The 22,299-nt window shown below is 40.1% G+C and overlaps 1 protein-coding gene and 1 long non-coding RNA gene across 18 annotated transcripts in view; one reads left to right on the plus strand and one right to left on the minus strand.

Moving 5' to 3' along the window:
- The window catches only part of Kalrn (kalirin RhoGEF kinase), a 584,665-nt gene that overhangs the window by 323,269 nt on the left and 239,097 nt on the right, over positions 1–22,299 (plus strand). For all 17 annotated transcript variants that reach the window (XM_010618178.2, XM_010618187.2, XM_010618192.2 and 14 more), the window contains exons 19-24: positions 2,228–2,342; positions 5,535–5,650; positions 6,111–6,233; positions 16,464–16,646; positions 17,802–17,920; positions 22,074–22,140. In XM_010618178.2, coding sequence (XP_010616480.1) covers positions 2,228–2,342; positions 5,535–5,650; positions 6,111–6,233; positions 16,464–16,646; positions 17,802–17,920; positions 22,074–22,140 — 723 coding nt within the window. The remainder of the gene's footprint in view (positions 1–2,227; positions 2,343–5,534; positions 5,651–6,110; positions 6,234–16,463; positions 16,647–17,801; positions 17,921–22,073; positions 22,141–22,299) is intronic.
- LOC104858106 lies at positions 13,909–16,457 on the minus strand. The gene is made up of 3 exons (XR_779055.1): positions 16,047–16,457; positions 14,933–15,015; positions 13,909–14,186 (listed from the first exon to the last, which is right to left on the minus strand). It is a non-coding gene; the product is annotated as an uncharacterized LOC104858106 (long non-coding RNA).

Below are 22,299 nucleotides of genomic sequence, written 5' to 3' on the forward strand. Positions count from 1 at the left end.
CTCTCTCTCTCTCTCTCTCTCATACAAACATACACATTCATATGGTCTTGGAAAAGGAGTTATAAAAAAAGATATTGGATGGTTAATTTGAGAGGCCATAAGGTTACACTTTACACATTGATTTTGGCCCTATACTTTTGATAGCACTGGGCAGTTAGGGTACACCATAACTACCACTGCCGATTAGAATAGCCTTATGCCCCATGGATGTCATTTATTGAGAAAAATACACACTTTTGCTCAGTTGTTTGGTTTATAAAATTACTTTTTGATCAAAAGATATAAACCTAGTTATAAATCACTATTTAAAATATTTTAATAATGGATGATGCAAAATTTAGGGTAAGAATTAATAAATACATTTAGATAGCCTATTTATCACTCTTAACATTATCAATTACTGATAAATACTAGAGTATTTATCCTATTGTATGAAAGTAGAAGTATCTTGCTTGGCAATTTCTGATAGAGGCCACCCAAGCGTCCCAGGGAGGAAGCATAGCCCTGCTCTGCACAGGCCATCAGTGGACTGGAAGTCCTACTGAGTGTTCCCTACTAGCCTTTGATCTTCTCTGTCTTATTCAGCCTAACCTAAAGGCTCCATTCACTCCTAAATTTCTCACTTTTATCCTCTGCTTCCTCTTGGGTTTTTAAAAATACAAAAGAAAATTTTTGTACTCTGACATGTTACTGCTAATTTTGTGTAATTCTATGATTGTCTTTCTTTCATTGGTATATTCCCAACTTAACAACTTCTTTGAGTTTTATTTTTGTTCTTCTTTTTAAGATAGTCTTCCCCTGCCCTCCTCCCATCTGCCTGATATCTGCACTTGGGTTGGTCAAAACCCTTAGTAATCTTCACTTACAGATGGTTAAATAGAAATTCTTCTGTATAGGGCTTAAGGTAATTTCAAAAGTTATTCCTATTATGAACCAAAGTTTAAAACAAAACACTGTAAGTACACCACAGCAAGGGTTTTAAACAAAGGAATAAAGATATTTCTTCAGAAAATTAAATGTTTCTTTTGAAGAAGAAAAAAGAAAACCTCTGTGCTAATGTTTTCTATGTTCCTAAAAGCAGAGAGAAAGACTCCTTGTAACTGTGGAGATTTTGTGCCCAATAGAGAGAACATTGAGCTCTCCAGCTATGCACATTAGTTGATCTACTTCAAATTCCTTAGCTTTAGATAACCATCAGACCCTCAAATTTAGGATCCTCAGAGATCCTTGACCCATCAAGCAGGCTTTCACCAAAGAGCTCACCAGCCTTTGTTGCTGATTTTAATACAATCATAAAATTATATAGTAATTTCTAATCATGTAATTTGTAGGCACAGAGGCTTAAGCCTAAAAACATTTAAAATTTAACAGTTTGGTCTAGGGATAATTTAATTCTGGAAACTATGGATAAAACTTAGTGTAGTAGCATGAACTACTTCTATAACCAGAGGAGGAAAAGTCCACATTTTAGAAAAATTCAGAAACTATATAATGTCAAGAGAAACTAGAACTACTGTTGTAGACAGATATGACTGTTTCCTGCTGCCTGCTCTTTTGAGGCCTTAGTCCTGTCCATTAGGGCAGCAGAGACAACCTGAGCTGTACTCTTTGCTTCTCACAGGTGCTATGAGTCTTGAAGGGGTGGTACAAAGGATGCATGTTAGTTGTATTTAGGAAAGTGGGGCCTAATGGACAGACTAATTTGAAAAATGTTGATTAAAAACTTCCACTTAGAATGCTTCCATACTTAGAATGTATGATTAATAGGTATGTTTACCCCACAATTTTTACTTTCTAAGGTCTAAATTAAACTAGTATTACAGTGGGTTATGTTCCCTGGGCTTACACCAGTGGTCCGTATGAATGGTGTTCTGGAAGAAGAAAATCAGCCCAGGAGTGATCATTAATGATGATAAATCTACATGCAGGCAATCCAGAGATTGGGCTGTTTCTAATTTTTATCTGAGATGGAAAGGGAAGAGGCAGAGGGAAGAATTTTTACTTGACAAAAGAAAAGATCAGAATTTGAGCCTCTTGAATTGAAACTGTAGCATCCATGGGCCAGAAGTGGCCTCCAGAGCTCTACTTCCTCTGGATTTCTCCAACACCCTCATCACCATTGGGCCCTCAAGCCTCCTAAAAAGTAGAAGGAAGACACCCTTTATTTGGTGTCTCGGGTTCCACACACCTGCTGAATTCAGGACCCTCACACTTTTGTCTCTCTCAGGCCTGCACCCTGGCACGGCGGAATGCCGAAGTGTTTCTCAAGTACATCCACAGGAACAATGTCAGCATGCCCAGTGTCGCCAGCCACACCCGGGGCCCTGAGCAGCAAGTGAAAGGTCAGTGAGAGACCTGTCAGGCCACAAGTCACGCCCATGGCACGGACAAGAAGCCAGCCCCTCCCTGCTGTGAACCTAGTCTTCATGCAATCACAAATTTCCTGTAGAGAAGAAAGAGCCTGAGGTGGGATGATGTGGGCAGTGATCACTGAGGCTCAGTTCCCTAACATGCATCAAGATTTGGATTAGAAAAGTGAGAATAAACTTCCCCCAGGATTTTTCATTTATCTTAGGGTCTAGCGCAATGATGTCAGAGCTTTTAGAGATTTCAGTAATAATAAATACTGGCTGTGGCATGTATGTCATGCGTTTACCACCACTGGTCTAGGGCTACATTGCTTAGTAGAATTTTCTGAAATAATGGAAATGGCCTGTATCTACATTTCACAATAGAGTAGCCACTAGTCACATGTGGCCATTGACCACCTGAAGTATGGCTACTGCAACTGAGCAATAAAATGTTTACCTTTATTTAACCTTTAATTTAAATGTAAATAGCCATATGTGGCCATGACTAACATATTAAACAGCACAAGACTAGGGTGTCTTCAAGCTGGAAAGAAGGCATGGACTGAGAATCATGAAACCAAAGTCTAATCCTAAAGGTGTCACTTATTGCCTGAGCTTTTTTAAAATTTAGTTTTCAAGTTTAAAATGAGAATGTCTAGACTCTTCTGCTGAAGATGTGGTCCCCAGATGAGCAGCATTGATGTCACTTGGGAGCATGTACAAGAAACAGACTCTTGGGACCCACCCAGACCTACAGAGTCAGAACCTGGATTTTGGCAGGAACTACCCCCTAAACCAGGTGTGGTGGTGCACACTTATAATCTTAACACTAGAGAGGCTGTGGCAAGAGGAGCGCCAGGAGTTTGAGACCAGCCTGGACTAAATAGCAAAATTCTATCTCAAGAAAAAAAAAAAAAGAGGCGCCCAAACCCCTCCAACTACCAACCCATCTACACAACCTAGATTTGTGTACATGTAGAATTTACATAACTACTATTCTAAATAGTCTTCAGTATCTCTTTGAGCTCTGTAAATCTATAATTATATGAAAATATATAATTCTTAGAATTACTTATCGTCTGATCACATTGCACTTAAATTATTATGTTTTGCTATCTTCAAATATTGCTCTGACCGACTAGGCAAATATTAGCCATGGAGTGGGTGAAGAGTTTAACACAGGTTCACTTGTTAGAGCAGAGAAATACAACCCTGAATTCTAAAACGGGAAGGAGCCTGCGCTAACTAGAGTGAGGGGTGATGCAGGCTGAGACATCATCAACAGAGGGGGTACAGGGACTCTTTGGGGGGAAACTTTCCTCCTCCTCCTCAAACAGCACAAAAGTTGGGAAGATCAGAAGTCCCTGGAAAGAATTAAACTTGGGAATCAGAGTTCCCTATGGAGAAGAGGGTTGCAGAATTTATTTTCCAGATGTGTTATTCTGTTTTTGCTTGAGGGACCCTGTGGGTGGTTGACATTATGTCACCCTCTTCTTCCAGCACATTTCAGAGCATACGTTCTGTCTTCCAAATCCATATAGCGACTTGGGTGAGGCCAGCTGCTGCTGAGATACCACACCCCACCTACACTTGTGTGCAGAACAGGGGCAGGCACCCAGAGGGAGCCAGAATTGCCTGTCTCTTCCTGGGGTGAGGGTAGATTTTTGTCCATATGAAACTTTCAAGAAGGGAAAATGAAATGCTAAACTCTTTAGGCCTGTTGCCTGATTTAGCTTGATTTTGTCAGGCACCAGAGAGAGATCTGTAATTTGCCAAGTTCTGGCTAGGGGACATAAAGACAAAAGGGAAGAGACACTCCCTCCATCCCTGTCCAGTGAACACTTCTACCTGAGTAGGAACCTGCGACCCCTTTGGTGTGTTGCCTTTTCACCTCCTCCCTGAACACAAAGCCAGGACAGCTTATTGTAAGTTTTTGTTATGGGAGCAAAAATTGCAGTCTAACAACCAGAACAGGTTGCTGCAGAAGAAGCACAGCTGTAAACATTCATTGTGCAGGTGACTAAGAATTGACTGGGCTTGGCCTCTGTGGTAGGCTCAGCAGTACAGTTGTACTTCAGGCTGGTTAATGTGGGACTTCACTATAGGTGAGATTTTTGTCTGTGCAGAGACCAGGGTTGAAAAAATAGTAGTTACCCGGAAATTGTCACAGTGGAAATAGCAGCAGCACACGGGGCAAGGTCAAGTCCACAGTCATATTTCAAGCATCTGCTTTTGTCATATTTGTTAGCAACTTATTTGCCAAGGCAAGTCACATGGCTGATGCAGAGGTCAGTCATGGAGTGACAAAGCATACCTTGCTGTCTGGTGCTGAGTAGATGCAGAGAATGGTGGATAATTGAGACCCATGAAAGTTCTCAGCTTAAAGGGGGGAGTATAAACAGAGTCTATCCCTAGAGGCAAACCTCCAGGGAACCGTTAAAAAGAAATAAAATCAACAAAAACTTCTAGGTGCAAACACTGCAATTTGGGCTGTACTGTCATGGTAAAGCACGATATGTTTTATACCCCCCAGGAGACCAAGGTAGCTATGAGTGCAGGCTCTGAAGCTAGATCTTTCAGTTTTTCTTAAGATCAGATCCAAGTCAACATGGAAGTTTGGACCTGATGACAGCATGTAGACATGATTCTAACACAGCTTCCCTATGACCTCTGCTCAGAAGTCTTGTAACTGAGGCTCTGCTGTTAAGAGTGTTATGTGTCGGGTGCAGAAGCCCATGTTAGCCCATCCCCTGCCCATACACTAGACCTACATCTCTTCTAGAAAATCTTCTGGAATGCCTAGGAGTCCCAGGAAAGCCCATCCATGCTCATTAGGCTCTGTGGCTGAGTTGCTATTTTAGAGACTGGTGCTCCCCAGCATCTTTTAGAAACAAGATCTAACTTTGGTGTGAATAGAATCAGGCTCATTGTCAGTCACCCATGGCTCTTCTTCCTCCCCTCACTCACAAAACCCTCAAAAATTGGCTCTCACCTGGTCTGCCTGATCTTGCTTCCCCTAAGAAATTCTCTGTCCCCTGTTTTTGCTTTCTTCCTTCTGGAGCTGAATTAGCTCCATGGGAAGCCTTGAAAGTCAGTTACCTACAGCCTGGGTAGTGGGGCCAAGGGAGTTGGGGGTTTGATCAGAGCCCTCCTGTGACCAGTGTTCATCTTCTCTGCCTCCAGCTATCTTGAGTGAGCTCTTACAGAGGGAGAATCGTGTCCTGCATTTCTGGACCTTGAAAAAGAGGCGATTAGACCAGTGCCAGCAATATGTTGTGTTTGAACGCAGTGCCAAACAGGTATGTCTAGTGCTTTCCCTGGTTTTGCCTCTGGTCTGCAGAGTTTATGGCAGCCTAGATGACTATGGCTTGGGACTCTCCAGAAGAGGATCCCAGCAGCAGGAGTGTAGGAATGGAGAGATCAAAGAACAGGCTGTCACGTGTCAACTCAGAATGACCAAACAGTCTTCTGAGTTGGCACTGGGGATGTAAGGGGATGCTGCTTATTGTGTCCCTAGCTCACAAATGAGACTACACCTGGCCCAGAAGAGTCCCCATCTAATGATTTGCTGCTGGGATAATCCACATCAGGGGAGGGCTCAGTCATCAAAACACCTTCCAAGATACCTGCAGACTGAATGGTGTGAGCATTTCCTGAATCCATCATGTTGTTCTAAGCTGTAAACCTTTCTTGTATTATGGAATGTTTGCCTACTGACAGCTGCCTTTGGGGGACTGGGCGCGTTCTTTCCTCTCATAGGCACTGGACTGGATCCAAGAAACGGGTGAATATTACCTCTCAACACATACCTCCACGGGAGAGACCACAGAGGAGACTCAGGAGCTACTAAAAGAATATGGGGAATTCAGGGTGCCTGCCAAGGTAGGAAGCACCCCAAACCCCACCCCATGTCCACTTAGCACCCCCATCCTGGCCAACTTAACACTACAGAAGTAAGAGCAGCCTCTGGAAGCAGAAGTGCATGGCCCCAGTGGTGAGAGGGAAGCATATTTAGGATTGTCTCCTGTGGAACCTGTATTCTCAAGGAATTGCAGCTGCTGGGCACAGCAGCTTTAAGTGTAAAGTCAGTTGCTGTACACTGTGTTTCTCATCATGCTCCACTCCAGTTTCTGGGATCTACCGTGTTCTTTCAAACCAAATGAGCCAAAAAGGTGTATTCATGCAAAAATGTGCGGGCATGTGCGAATATTTGCATGTGTCCTCATATTCTTGAAGTTTAAATGGCTTGGGAATTCCAACTTATGGGAAGGGCTAGTCTCTATGGGTGGGTTTCCAAAGCAGGTGAGTTCCTTATTTCCTGAATTTATTTTCCTGAGCTATTTCTGTCTAGCCTCAGACCTGCTAATGAGTCAGGCTGTGTCTGTGGGAAGCAAAATCTGTATACACCCTCACATCCTCATGCACACTGAGGTGGCAAGGGCTGCTATATGAAAGGAAATGTGATTTTCATGTTGTCACAGCCAGCATTTCATCCTAGACTGCTTGGGTTTGAATGAAAATCTGATCTGTCGCAGCTTCCTGCCTGTAGCATCCTCATCTCTCACACTAGGCTGCCTGCCACGTAGGAGCCTTTCTTGGCTTCACTCACACATATGGGAGATGCTCTTCCTAAGGTTAGGGCTGCTTTTGTGGGAGCCAAAGGCAAGAGCGTGTTAATGCCCTGTCCTATCCAGAAATGTTTCTGGTTTAGTGTAACATTTTAAGACCTGAACCTCATTCCTGAGCCAGTTATTACAAGTAATTATTCACTTTATGAATCCCACAATATGAACTTTTAATATTAGAGAGCTGTTCCCTGTATCACTGTGAGCTGTTTGGGACTTTTTGCCCAACATGAAAAAGTATGAGTTCATATAAGAAACTCATTTCAATATCAAGTAGAGAAAACAGCGCGAAGAAGGTGGCAGATATGAACAGAGCCCTGTTCAAACACAAATGGATATGGAGACACCTCAGAGAATTAGGACTAGAGGTTCCATTTGACCCAGCCATCCCTCTGCTGGGTATCTTTACAAAAGAATTAAAGGAATCATATCACAGTGATATATGCACACCTATGTTTATAGCGGCACAGTTTGTAATAGCTAAAACTTGGAAACAGCCCATCTGCCCATCAGTTGGAAACTGGGTAAAGAAGATGTGGTTTTTCTATAAAATGGAATACTACTCAGCCATAAAGAATGAGAAATTAGAGTCATTCATAGGAAAATGGGTGCATATTGAGGATATACGCCTAAGTGAAATAAATAAGTCACAAATGTGTAAATACCAAATAGTTTCTCTGGTGTGAAAAACTATAATAGTACATAAGATCCTAATGATATAATGGGCAATGTGATATAGGAAGAAAGGAGCTAAAGGTGTAGGGAAAGTGGGAAGGGTAGGGGAAAGCTAATAAGGGAAAAGAAAAGAAAACATGAGAAAATGAAAATAAAGTATTTGTAAATAGGGAAGGGAGGGCAGGGATAAGGGGAAAAAATGAGAACCAAGACCTGTCATGTAAAGGTACAAGATCCCAATAATGAATGTAACTGTACTGTATACCTAAAATGTACCAATAAACTCAATGAGAAAGAAAACCCCAAATACAAATACAAATTAGCCAGTTTGGGTCTATGTGCCTTTCTCCAAATTTTGACAATAGTAAATATTAATGAGAAGGAAACAGCTTTTAAATTAGCCAGTTTGGGTCTATGTGCCTTTCTCCAAATTTTGACAATAGTAAATATTAATGAGATGAATAGTATCAAATTTCTGGATGTTCTTTCCTATATAGGATAGACTACAGCAGATACCCAGAACTTCTTAAACTATGAATCCTAAGGTCTTTTGGTTCATTAACCGAAGTGGTAATGTAAAGAATTACTCAGTTTAGTTCCTCTTTCCTTTATAACCCGCTTCATAACTTTCTCTTCTTTTCCATTCCTTGTTATCACCCTAAGCTGTAATCACTTCTCAGTTGTGCTTTTTGTCCTTGTCTCCTTCCAATCCCTCCTGCCTTTCCTCTCTTTAAAAGATTACTTTGGTCACATTACCACTAAAGAGCTTCAGTGGTTTTCCAGTGCCTCCAGAATAAGGCCTCACAGCTTCTATATCTAAGCCCCACTCCCAGCTTTATCTTTAGTTGTGCCTTTATGGGAGTCTTATACTCAAGCTGAATGAATTTATTTTCTTACCTTCCAAGAAATGTGTCATACAGTTTTTTGCCCTGTACCATTTCTTTGACCGTAATATCCTCTCCTTCCCCCTCATTTGCGCTTTTTAAAAGGAGTCAGTCAAGTGCCACCTCCTCTCGGACCTGGGCTGTGTGCCAGAAGAAGATCTGGTCTTTCCTTGCACCACAGCCTTTGTCGGTATAACTTTTGGACACCTGGCATGGGCCATGTGTTCTCCAATAATCTGTACAACAGTATTATCTTTGTGAGTCAGCAAGAGTCTGAAGGATATGATCCATACTTTATTCATCTCCTATTTCCAAGGTCACCTGACCATATGTTATGCATTGAAGGGATGCCACACGCATGCATGGACAAGAGGAAAAGGAAATTTGGGTAGATTTCACCACCACCCCCAAATTTGTATTTACTATGATATTTATACTTCGACCTTTAATGTTCTCCTCCTTCTTTCAGCTTAACTACAGTATTTCTGTTACAGGATATCATTCTCCCATCTAGCATGTTCCACATCTCAGGGTTATTTGATTCCAAATATGTAATGAATAACAAATCCATGTGAGAACCTTCTGATGAATAGCAAAAGACTCCTGTGCCACCTTCATCCCACTTTCAGCCCCCAATTACCCAGTCATCTTTGGTTTTAATCTGTGAAACCAGTGAAGTGAATTTGAAATAGAAACCACATTGACCCTGAGCCACAAAGGGTGAATATGGTCAACTTCATGATTTGATAGGACAATAGATTATACTGAATTATTATACTCTGGTCCAAAGAAAGATCAAGTGAAAGAAACACTAAATATAAAAAGGTACTTTCTAGGGTCTGGGATTTAGCTCAGAGGTATCATGCCTCCCTGGCAAGTGCAAGGTCCTGAGCTTGATTCCTGGTACCAAAGAATAAAAATAAAAATAAAAAGATACTTTCTATATAAACACCCACAAATTTAAAATAAAAATGAGATAAAGAGAGTTTGGGTGAGGATAAGAGGAAAGTAAAATTTACATTGGGGTATGCCTATGAACAACCCAATTAGGAGACTACAAATGATATTTCCTATTGTGAGTTTTTAAATTTATAAGGTACCTTAGAGCATGGTAATAGGTATCATCTTTTTTTTTCTTTTTTTGCACCAGGGATCAAACTTGGGTCCTTTACTTGTAAGGCAGAGGCCCCACTGAGCTAAATCCCTGGCCCATAGGTATCATCTTACTATCTGGAAGAACTGTCTTTTCTAAAAACAAAATTTTTTTTACATTTTATTTTTCTTTTTAAATATAATTTGGTAGTTTTTACTATATTCACAAGATTGTGCAACCATACCCACTATTTACTTCCAGAACATTTTTTTCATCCCAGAAAGGAACTCCATATTCATCAACACTCCCCATGCCCTCCTCCTTCAGAAAACTACTAGTGTACTTTCTGTCTCTATAGATTTGTCTCTATGGCACATCTGATATAAATGGAATCATACAGTATGTGACCTCTGGTGTCTAGCTTCTTTTCCTCACATAATATTTTCAGGATACATCCATGTTGTAGTACTTTGTCTCTTTTGTGACTGAATAATATTCCATTGTATGGACATACCACTTCTTGTTACCATTTTCAGGTGGATGTTTTTCTGTTTTGTTTTGATTTTTTTGAGACAGGGTTTCACTGTGTAGTTAAGACTGCCCTGGAACTCACTGTTCCCAAAGTGGCTACACAATTTATACTCTCACCAGCAGTATATGTGGGTTCCAACATCTCTACTTCTTTGCCATTACAAAGTTATCATCTGTCGTTTTTTTTTCCTCATTGAGTTGATTGGTACATTTTAGGTATACAGTACAGTTACATTCATTGTTGGGATCTTGTACCTTTACATGACAGGTCTTGGTTCTCATTTTTTCATCTATCCTTTTGATGTAGAATCCTTTGTGGTTATAATTTACAGTTGCCAGTGACTGATGTTGAGAATACAGTTTTTTAAGCAGGTAGTTTTGTCTCTGAAGTGAGAGTAATGATGAGGTAAATCAGACATTCTTTTTTTTCATTAAATTTATTAGTTCTATTTAGGTACACAGTACAGTTACATTCATCATTGGGATCTTGTACCTTTACATGATGTATCTTAGTTCCTATTTTTTTCCCCATTCCCCCACCCTCCTTCACCCCTCCACCATTCCCTATTTACAGACTTTGTTTTCTATTTTTTCCTTTTCTTATATTTTTCCCTTTCCCTTCTTTCCTTTCCCCTAACCCTTCCCACTTCCCCTACTCCTTTAGCCCTTTTCTTCCTATTTCACATTATCAATTATACAATTTTAATCTTATTTGCACTTTTAGTTTTTCACACCAGATGAACTATTCATCTATTACACATGTATTTACACATGTGTGTCCTATTTACTTCTTAGGAGTATGGCCTCAATGTGCATCCATTTTCCTATAAATGACTCTAGTTTCTCATTCTTTGTGGCTAAGTAGTGCTCCATTTTATAGAAAAAACACATCTTCTTTAGCCACTTTCCAGTTGATGGGCAATTGGGTTGTTTCCAAGTTTTAGCTATTACAAGCTGTGCTGCTATAAATATGGGTGTGCATATGTCACTGTGGTATGATTCTTTTAATACTTTTGGAAAGATACCCAGCAGAGGGAAGGCTGGGTCAAATGGGACCTCTAATCCTAGTTTTTTGAACTATGTCCATATTGATTTCCACAATGGTTGCTCCTTCACCAACAATGGAGAAGGGTTCCTTTCTCCCCACAACCCTACCAGGGTTTGTTATTGGTTGATTTCTTGATAGCAGCCATTCTTTGTGGGATGAGGTGGAATCTCAGTGTTGTTTTCATCTGCATCTCTCAGTGACCAGTGGTGTTGAACATTTTTTCATATATTTATTTGCTGCTTTCACTTCTTTATCTGAGAAATGTCCGTTCATTTCAGATGCCCATTTTTGTTTCTGTTTTTGTTTTCCTCATTGAGTTTATTGGTACATTTTAGGTATACAGTACAGTTACATTCATTATTGAGATCTTGTACCTTTACATATCAGGTCTGGGTTCTCATTTTTTCCCCTTGTCCTTGCCCTCCCTTCACCCCTCCTCCCCTCCCCATTTACAAACATTTTATTTCCATTTTCTTGTTTTCTCCTATTTTTTCCTTTCCCTTATTACCTTTCCCTTACCTTTCCCACTTTCCCTACACCTTAAGCCCTTTTCTTCCTATTTCACATTGTCAATTACCTCATTAGGATCTTATGTACTATTATAGTTTATTCATACCAGAGAAACTATTCGGTACTTACACATGTGTGACTTATTTATTTCACTTAGGAGTATATCCTCAATTTGTTACTGTTTGATTTCTTGATAGCAGCCATTCTTTGTGGGGTGAGGTGGAATCTCAGTGTTGTTTTCATCTGCATCTCTCAAATGCCCAGTGATGTGGAACAGTTTTTCATATATTTACTTGCTGCTTTTACTTCTTTGTCTGAGAAATGTCTGTTCCTTTCAGATACCCATTTTTTAATCGGGTCCTTATATTTGGGGGGGCTAGTTGTTTTGAGTTCTTTATATATTCTAAATAATAGTCCTTTGTCTGAGGAGCAGCTGGTAAAAATTTTTTCCCACATTGTAGGTTGTCTCTTAGTTCTGTTGATGGTTTCTTTTGCAGTACAGAAGCTTTTTAATAAGATGAGATCCCACTTGTTGATTCTCTCTGCTAGTTCCCATGCTACTGAGGATTTGTTCATAAAGTGTTTTCCTATGCCAATGTCTTCAAGAGTTCTGCCTAGCTTATCTTCCAGCAAGTTTAGTGTTTCTGTTTTAATATTTAGATATTTAATCTACTTGGATTTTAATTTAGTGCACGGTGAAAGATAAGGGTCTAGTTTTAATCTTTGGCAGGTTGAGATCCAGTTTTTCCAACACCATTTATTAAAGAGGCTATCTTTCCTCCAGTGTAGATGCCCGTTTTTGAATCAGGTCTTTGTATTGGGGGGTCTGGTGTTTTTTTTTTTTTTTAGTTCTTTATATATGTTGATAGTAGACCTTTGAACCAGACATCATTCTTCTTAACAAGAGAATTAAGCAGTGATAAAATGACTGGAGCCTTAGCAGAACTAAGTGATTACTTCTTGGAATTCAGACAGCAAGGAAAGGGAAACCTGGAGTTGTCAGATGGGTACTTTAGGGAAAGAAAAGTGGAATCTAAACAATTCAGATGGGATGGGCAGAATTCTATTTCTGAGGCTCTTTACGGGAATTTAGCTCATATTTGATGGGAAATTTTGATAGGTTCAGTTTTCACATGTAATGCCAAATGATCCACGGAATGAATATGGAGATTTGTCTCAAGAAACCTGTTTACCTGAACAAGGAGCTTACTAAGCCAATGTGTACAAAAAATATGTACAGTAAATACAAGGTCAATAGTGAAAGGAAAGTATGAATATTTATAATGACATTATAAAACTAATATCAAGAGGAGTAAATCTTAAAAGACAGAAAAGCTTCTTAAAATGTTAGAGTAAGGCTTACTAATTATGCAAAGATGACATACAAATTGATCAAAGAAAATGAGAAGGGAGAAAAGGGGAGAAAGGGAGGAAAGAGCAGGAAGAGAGGAAAACTAGAATTGCTGAATCTCTCTTCCTTAAAGCTCTTTCCTACCAGGTGATATTTATTCAAAATAGAAAGAGAAGAGTATACATTAGGGGACACATGAAGCCCAAGATATGTGAGCTGTCCATTCTAGATTTCTAGACCTAGATGAGTTATATTCCCAAACTCTCCCTCTTGCCCAAAGATCGGTTATGTCCATACTTTTGAACCTGTTATCCAACATTCACTACAATCTGAACTCCACTTCATCAGTCTATATAAGATACTGTATTTTGTGGCAAGATTTGAGTTTCAAACTATTGTGTGGCTATTTGTGGAAATAAAGATAAAAACTATGTGGATGGACCTCTCAGGGTCCTACGATGTGCTGAATGACTCACCCTGTGGGAAAAACAAGCAATGTAGCATAGTCTCACCTCTGAAGATGACAACTACGGTGTCACCCCAGACCCAGAGCAGCAACCTGAGAAGCCACATTATCTGATCTCCCCACAGCAGGAGCTCAGAGGTCTCTGTAATATGCCCCCATTACTAGGATTCAACTTCCATTTTCTTCTCCCTTCTCCATCCTGTGTTTTCACTTCTGCCCTGTAGTCATCAACCTGGCTCCCTGACTCTGCAGTGCAGATCCCCAGAGCAAAACCTCCATTGGCCCACCATGTTGACAATATCCCTTTTTAGACAGAGCTTTTAGCCAGGATACATCAGGAGTCACTGGTCACATATCAATGGGGCAAGGTTTGCCTCTGATCTTATCAGCTGTGGCCAGGAATGTGGCAGGTAACATGGTACTACTTCACTCACCATGTAAGAAATCATTCCAGACTTCATGTTGTGAGGATTATGGCCACAGTTGGTGTCTCGTTGGGCTTGTTCAGTGCATGGGCTAAGTGTGTCATCTGATCCTTCCCAATGTAAACTGTCAACTCCTGCTGGTATGGCTTTATTCTCCTCCAGACACCAGATATGTGTATTCATTCACTCATTCCTCCATTCAGCATTTACAGTATGCCCACTGTATCCTAGGTATTAGAGACAAGCAAGTAAGTAAGATCTAATACTTACCATTTAGGAGTTCATGGTCTAATGGAGGAGACACAGAAACTATTCTTCATTATGCACACTAAAAGAGAGGCATGTGTATGTTACTTTGGAATTGTGGGGAAGATCATCACCTACCTGTCTTTGGGGAGGAAGGGAGAGAAAAGGGGCCATTGGATTGAAAATGAAATGAACAGGAGCCCATCACCACAGCAGGCGGGGCCTGTGACCTTCAGCCTGGCTGCTACTCAGGGGCACGGAGAGCACAGAGTCAGAGGCTGCTGTAATGGTAAGCAGGCCACATGGAGGAAAGCCTGTGCTCACTGCTCACTTTACTATTCATTCCCCAGGCTCCACAAGAACCTAGGATGCTCTTGGGTACAAATCTTTCTCCTTGTTGCTATGAATCACAGTTTTGATGCTTTGGTTTGCAGTTTCCTCTAATAGAGCTGTGCTGGTAGAGCTATTGCCACTACCTGAAAAACCCCTTCATAAAGGAAGTCACTTTACCAAAAGCAGAGAATATCTATTTCCAGTACTTTTACATAAATATGAATTTCTTGATTTTTAGCAGCAAAAATTAAGTTCTGTTTTAAGTAAATAAGAAAACTTTTCATGAAAAACATTAAAACCCTATATGCAATATTATAGTGGTCCTTAGGATACTAGCTATATTTTCTTAACTAATTCCAATGCTGAGTGATGGTTCTCTGGCCCTCACACTCACCTCCTCTCCTGCATTTCAGAGGTCTCCCAGCCCCTTGGCTCCCAGCTGCCAGCACCAGCCCAGTGTCCTGAGATAGGCCCCTCCTGGTGGAGAGGAGGATACAGGAGAGTTAGAGTGGTTAGGGGGCAAAGGCAAAGAAATAAAGGCTCTTCTGTCTTTTTGACTGCTGCTCCACTGATTTTTCTGCGTCAGTTTCTCTCTCTTATCTAGATTGAATGAGAGGCCTAATTTTTGGACTTACTTTTCTCTAGCCCAAAAGATAATTTTTCTTTTTAGAATATTATTTAAATCCTTTCCCTTAAGAATTTTCAGGCTTACCTGATCGATTTTAGAGTTTCAAAATCTACACTTAAAATGAAAGATGAGCAAGTGTTTCCTTATCTAAATATCCTTTCCATTTCCACAGCTTACCCAGTTTGAGCCCCACCTTCCCCAGAGTACTTTCCTACCTTCTCATGCTGCCATACCTTCATATGCTGCCATACCTGCATTTTCTGTACTTAAAATTCCTGCATTGTTAACTATACACACTTCTCAATTTGACATTCCATTACATGATGTCCTGAGTTACTTAACTACACTACATGAAAATCTTGTCCCCTCTAGAGATTACGTATTGTTGGAGAGCACGAACATCATTTTTCCCTCCTTTTGTTTACCACCCACCCACACCCTAGCCCATTCCTACAGCTCTCTGCACATATGAACAGAGTGGATAAGTGAACAAATTTTTGCTAAAAATGAAATTAACCCAGCACCTGTCAGAGCTATGCCTGGTTAGCCTGGAACAGTTGCTGGCTTCTTTAAACCTTTTCTCTCCAAAAGAAACTAAATGCTAATCTAAAAGGGACAAAATTCACTCCTAAGTCTGCTAGTTAGATTTCCTTGGGTACTAGCATTTGCCAACATATGATGTTTCAGAGCCTACCTCTGCATCTCTAAACCAGGGAAGGGAGAGAACTAGGAGCAAAGGATCAGATAAAAACAGGCCTGATTGCTTATTAGTGATATGAATTGGGACCCTAAAAACTAATCTTTAGATTTTTCATCTGTGGCTCAAAAAGACCAAGGCCACCTCCCTCTACCTATTTCTTAAGGATGTTTCAAGACTCACCCAGGTCTCCGATATGATGATAACTTACTGACTAAAACAGAAAAGCACAATATTAATGTGGGTAGTAATAATACTGGCTAACATTTATGGCTTCCTGTGGGCACTGTGAGTGCCTACTGAGTTCTAGGCACTGTGGTAAGCATTCTGCATTATCAGGTCATTTAATGCTCACAACAGCCTTGTGATGCAGGTACTGTTATTGTTCAAATCCCTATTTAGTGGGTGAAGGAACTGCAAGGGCACAGAGGGTTTAAGCACTTTGTTCAGGGTGACCTGGGCAGTGAGTGCAGAGCTGGGACACGAGTCCACGCAGTCTAGTTCTGAGGTGACTGTGGCTACTGTGAAGAGAAGGGGACTTGGGGGGAAGGGACCCAGGAGTAATGTCATCCAGTAACTTAAGACCATCTTTTGGGGCAGCAAACAAAGGAGAAGGTGAAGCTTCTGATTCAGCTGGCTGATAGCTTTGTAGAAAAAGGCCACATTCATGCTACAGAGATAAGGAAATGGGTGACCACAGTGGACAAACACTATCGGGATTTCTCCTTGAGGATGGGGAAGTACCGATACTCCCTGGAGAAAGCTCTAGGAGTCAACACAGAGGTAAGTAAGGGGTCTTCCACTGGAGTGTCCTCCTTTCTCATCTCCCACAGTACTGGGCTCCCATGCCACCAAGGAGAAGTTTCCAGAACAGTCCCTTTGAGCTGGTGATCCTAGAGCGCTTCCTTGTGTGGCTTTTGAGTGGGAATGGGGTAGGGGACAAGAATCCATTCACCTCTAGTCAGTACCCTATATATTGCAAAATTGGCTGGCCAGGAGAGGGTCCTGTGGCTACAGAGCAGTTTTTCTGTGGTAGAGTTGATTATTGATTTTCAGGACTAACCCTTTTATTTCAGCCTCCTCAGTACCATCTCCTACTCAATTATATTAATCACCACATGATTAGAGTCCCTAATATTATAATAGTGCTCTTTCAAAAATAAGGGGTGCAATTTGTGTAAAGGCTATCGACATTTCAACTGAGAAAAGATACTATTTTCCATAAAGCAAAGGAAGACCAACTTTTAATCTCTTCTTTATAATAAGGGTCAGTAACCTATAAATTAAGAGCTAAATAAAGCTTGGCAACTTAATCTCAGGATCTCTAAATCATAAATCTTTAAATAGGATCACACTCTAAAGCAGAACAGCTTAGACAGTGGTCAGACCACTGAAAGTTGAGGCAGCTGACATCTCCCCCAGTCATGAATCTAATTTTCTGCCTAAAGGATTCCATCATGTATAAATGCCAAATGTTGGTTGAAATAATTAGGGACAAGTAATTAGAACATTCAATCATTGAGCTGTTTGCAAGAGAAATGGGTTGGTTTAATAAAAATATTTTCCCTTGACAAAAGTTTTTGTCTTTATATGTTTCTGTTTCATATTTATCTTAATGGTGAAAAACGAGTCCTAAACCCATTTATGCATATGTTATGTTTAGATGTAATCGGGACTAAAGGCCTCAGCAAAGTAGATACATAATGTCTACCACTATGGATATTAGCATTCAATATTTTCTGTCTCTTATTTGAAAAGAATTGCTTCATAAGAAGAGTATTCATGCTCGTGGGAAGGAGTTTGTAGCACAGCCCTCACATTTTTTCATCCTCCATTACATTGTTCTCTAATTTTTCTGCTTTAATGCCTCACTCAGCATGGGCAAGTGGCTTTCCTACAGCTTTTCCAGGGTAACCTTTGTGATCCTTCTGCGTGCAGGATAACAAGGACCTGGAGCTAGACATCATACCAGCGAGCCTTTCTGATCGTGAGGTCAAGCTTCGGGATGCCAACCACGAAGTTAATGAAGAGAAGCGAAAGTCAGCCCGAAAGAAAGAGTATGTGCTAGGGAACTCCCACCGCAGTGAGCAGGCTTGGTTTTCACTGCTACCCATCCTTTTGACAGCTTAATGTGTGCGCTTGATCACCTACAGAGGGGGACAGACAGACATGATGCTTTCATTGAAAAATATGGGCTCATTGAATACTTCTCAGTCACTCCTATCTGTCCTACATGGTCCTTGTCATGTATCCGTGACTTACAAAAAACACAGTCTTATTTCAGAATACTTCCCATGACACATGAGTCAGATCACTTTTATTGATTCCTTCCATGTCCAAAAATAAGTTATTTACAGTTGTTCATGTAATATTCTTGGCCAAAACCTTCTTGTTTTGATTTGTTCCTTTCCTTCCCTTTATTGTTGTTTTTTTTTTTTTCCTGTGTGGCTTTATTTTGTCTCACTTTAAATCCTATCGATTCTTTAAAATCTAGCTAATATCCACTAACTCTATGAATCCCTTGTCTACAGCCTCTGCTGGCACTGCTTCCTTCTTTCTGAACTTTTACAGTTTTTTCCTATACTGACTCATACTTATTCAGTACACTCTTAAGTGTGTCTCTCTAACTAGATTACAAGCTTTGTGAGGGAAAGGTATGTTTTTATACTTTCCTGGATGATCCAACAAAGAGAGTACTGAACATATAATAGTTGATCAAGAAAAGCTTGTAGTATACAATTGCATGTGGAAGCTCAAACCTTTGAGAAAAGACAAGAAGTTATCCAAAATCACAGTAACTAGCACTTAGTACCAACTTTCTTAAACAAAGGAATGTACTGTTGGGCTGAAAGAAGGTAACACACACTTTGGGAGACATTCTAATGCCAGATGGCCCCTCCCCTGACTTGTTCTAGGTATTCAAATTTCAGAATCTTTGCCTGGCAGTTAACAGCATTTTTAAAAGAAAAAGAAGCTGTACCTAGAATGTGGCCCAGCAAGTAAATTGTAGGGGCTTAGATCTAAAACTGCCATCTGCAGTAGCACATGAGGAGATGAAGTGGAGGAGAGATTCAGCAAGAAGAGGTGCAGGATGCTGAGATTCAAACATTTTAGAATCATCTGAAGTCTTAGAATTTCATAAATTGAATTCTGTATTTCTCAAGATAGGTAGGGACCAGAATCTATTTAAGAGAGCTGGGACCAAGTTTTCACAAGATTCTCTGCTAAGTATAATCAGCCCTCCACATTTATGGGTTCTACTTCCTAGGACTCAGGCACTGTGGATCAGATATTTTGAGGAAAAAATTGCATATAGTCTTTCTTGTCATTATTCCCTAAACAGTATAATGTTAATGGCTATGTTGCAAACATTTACATTGTCTTGGATATTATAAGTAAACTGGAGGTGACTCAAGGTACACAGGAGGATGTGTATTGGTCATCTGCAAATACTGTGCCACATTACATATAGAAGGAGCTGAGCACCTGCAGATTTTGCCATCCATAAGGGCCCTGGGTCCAACCCCATGAGGATTCTGAGGGAAGACTGTATTTCAGCTCCACTCTCAGAAAATCTTGATTTCAGGTAGGCAAAATACATTTTGCTCTTTTTAGTTGGTTGCTAGGTAGTTGCTAACCCACCTTTCCCATTAATCAAGAATGTATAAGGCACTGGGCCCTAGAAACAATGAGCCATAATAGTCTGGGCACGCTGTTTCCTTTATGTCGGAGTTAAAAAGTCACACATGGACAGAGATCTTTGGCAGACTTCATGAAGCATATTTTGACAGACTCTGAGTAATACTGGGGAAAAAAATGTGTCCAAGATTAAGCAGCTCTCTATAGATTATCAAAATGAATTAGGACTACAGCCTCCCTGGAGCTTAAAAAACTAAAGTGAGATTATGAAGTCAGAGCTTGTTTCATGTGGTGAGCACATAGTTTGTTAGGGCCTCATAACAAATTACCACAAATTGAATGATCTAAACAGCAGGAATGCTTGTCTGCCATTCTGGAAGCCAAGTGTCAGAATGGCTTGATCCTTTCTGAGGGTCTGTTTGAGGCCTCTTTTTCTCAAACTGCAACTGACTGTCCTCATGTCCACTTGACAGTCTTCCTGAACATCTATGTCTTTTTATAAGGGCATCGATCATATTGATCAGGACCACCCAGCCCTAGTACAAACAAGGGCAAAACCTGAGTTGCTAAGATTTAAAACTTCAACAATTCTGGAGGACACAGTTCAACCCATAATGGAGAAGGGAAGCAGAGACTACATGAGGCCAAATCCTCCTTCTGAGTTCTTTCTGGGAAGCAAATATATAGAGGAGGGTTAAGGATGAGTGGAAAATAAAACAAAATTGAGCAGCAATTAGTAGAGATAAATTTGGAAGAAAGACAGATAGAACCGCAGTAGTCAGATAGGAAAACAAGAACAGTGCCAGAAAACCCAAGGATGTGAAACCAGACAGTGTCTCAAAACCCATCATCTTATGTTTCTTCTCATCTTCCTTCTTTCCTAGTTTCATAGCCATCTGTAAATCTAATCACTATCTCCAAGTACCCCTTATTCCTGGCCCTTTGCTTAAATGATCTTGGGTAATCCTTACAGCAATCCTGTGTGATCAGCCTTTTTACTACTAAGATGTCTGAGGCCAAGGAAGTGCGTCTACTAGTAAATGACAGTTATGGCTCAGTTCCTGTTGTCTTAACTCCAAAATTCATGAATTTTTCACTCTACCAATTAAGTAAGAATAGGAAGAGTGTGGCTAGTTCCATAAAAAGGAATTTTTTAAATCAGTCCTTTATTTTTAACAGAAAGGCCACTACTGGAACAATGTTTTGTTTTAAGGAAAATCCCAATGTAAAGATCCAGGAAAAGATACTGCTTGTGTAATATTTCTTGTGAAGTTTCCAGAAGAGGGACACTTTAGAGATGTTAGTTTTCAAAATTTTCATGTGATGGAACACCTGGAAATAGGAGTTCTCATTATGAACTACATGAAAAAACTGCTACAGAAAATATGAGATAAATATGTAAGTGTAGACTTTGTGTTAAATTAGATTATCATATGCAAGCTAGCAAGTACCATTTGTAATCATTATGGAGGAAAAATAAGGTAGATACAGTACTATGGAATTATGCATCATAAGTGCAACAGTTACTCAAGTCTGTTGTGTTATGTAGGGGCCCCGGGAGGAAGGAAATACTCTCCTTAAAGATATGTATGCTTTGCTATGGTAAACTGAAGAGTAATCATTCAACATTGCTAACTTATGCTTGGATGTTCAAGTTTATCGTATCAGTTTGTGACACAAACAAGTCCCATTGTAAATAATGTCTAAATACTTAATGGGGTAATCTAGGTCAGAGGTCAAACTTGATTTATCATCTCTTTCATATAAAAATAATTTTGTATATAAAAATGATTGGGGAACAAAATTAAAATTTTAGATGAAATTCACATTTCAGTGCTAAGACATACTTTTGTTGGAACACAGCCACTTATTTTTGTAAACACATTCAGTGGCTCCTTTCACGTCACAGCAACAACATTGAGTGGTTACAACAGGGACTGAAAGTTTACAGATGCTTTCTATCTGGCTTCTTACAAAAGAAAAATTGCAGACCCCTAATCTCAATGGTGACTTGGGCATCTTTGCCTGGCCTTGAAACCTGGATTCACTTATGGTATTGAAAACTGTTTTGATATAAATATACAAACTCTATGAATCGAATTCTAAGAGATCTAAGACAGACGTGGAAAGCTGAGATCCAAGCTATGTATTTGTTAAAAGAGATTTCACCAGGGATTGAGCTCAGTGGTTCGGCCGCCAGTCTCACAAGTGCAAGGTCCTGAGTTCAATGACCGGTACCAGAGAGAGAGAGAGAGATTGATTATGAGTGAGCCTGCATCTTGTGCCCCCATGCATATGTACAAATGCAGTTGAGAACACATATATACAATACAGAATCACAGTGTGATAGAACTGAGTGGAAAGTGGAATATGGAACTGGCTGGGATCACGTGTAAAGAGATACAGAGCAAGTAATGAGGGTGAGAACGACTTATAGGACAGCAAAGGAGTTTGTTGGTAAAATAAAAAAACAACATTCAAGAATGTCATAGATGCTGGGTGGAGGGATGTAAAGTTTAAAGGAAGGGAGGCATTCAGTCTAAAACTAAAAGCACATTTGCTTTCCTCTAGATTCATTATGGCTGAACTCCTCCAGACAGAGAAAGCTTATGTAAGGGACTTACACGAGTGCTTGGAGGTAAGTCTTCAGTAAGCAGTTCACAGCTCTATTAGAAAATTACATCCTAGGGGCCGGGGATTTAGCTCAATGGTTCCTCCGCCTGCCTTGCAAGCACAAGGACCCAAGTTCAATCCCCAGTACAAAAAAAAAAAAAAAAAAAAAAAAAAAAACTACACT

This window comes from Fukomys damarensis, unplaced genomic scaffold, assembly GCF_012274545.1.
Source record: "Fukomys damarensis isolate Sample0158 unplaced genomic scaffold, DMR_v1.0_HiC HiC_scaffold_24, whole genome shotgun sequence".
NCBI classification, from domain to species: domain Eukaryota; kingdom Metazoa; phylum Chordata; class Mammalia; order Rodentia; family Bathyergidae; genus Fukomys; species Fukomys damarensis.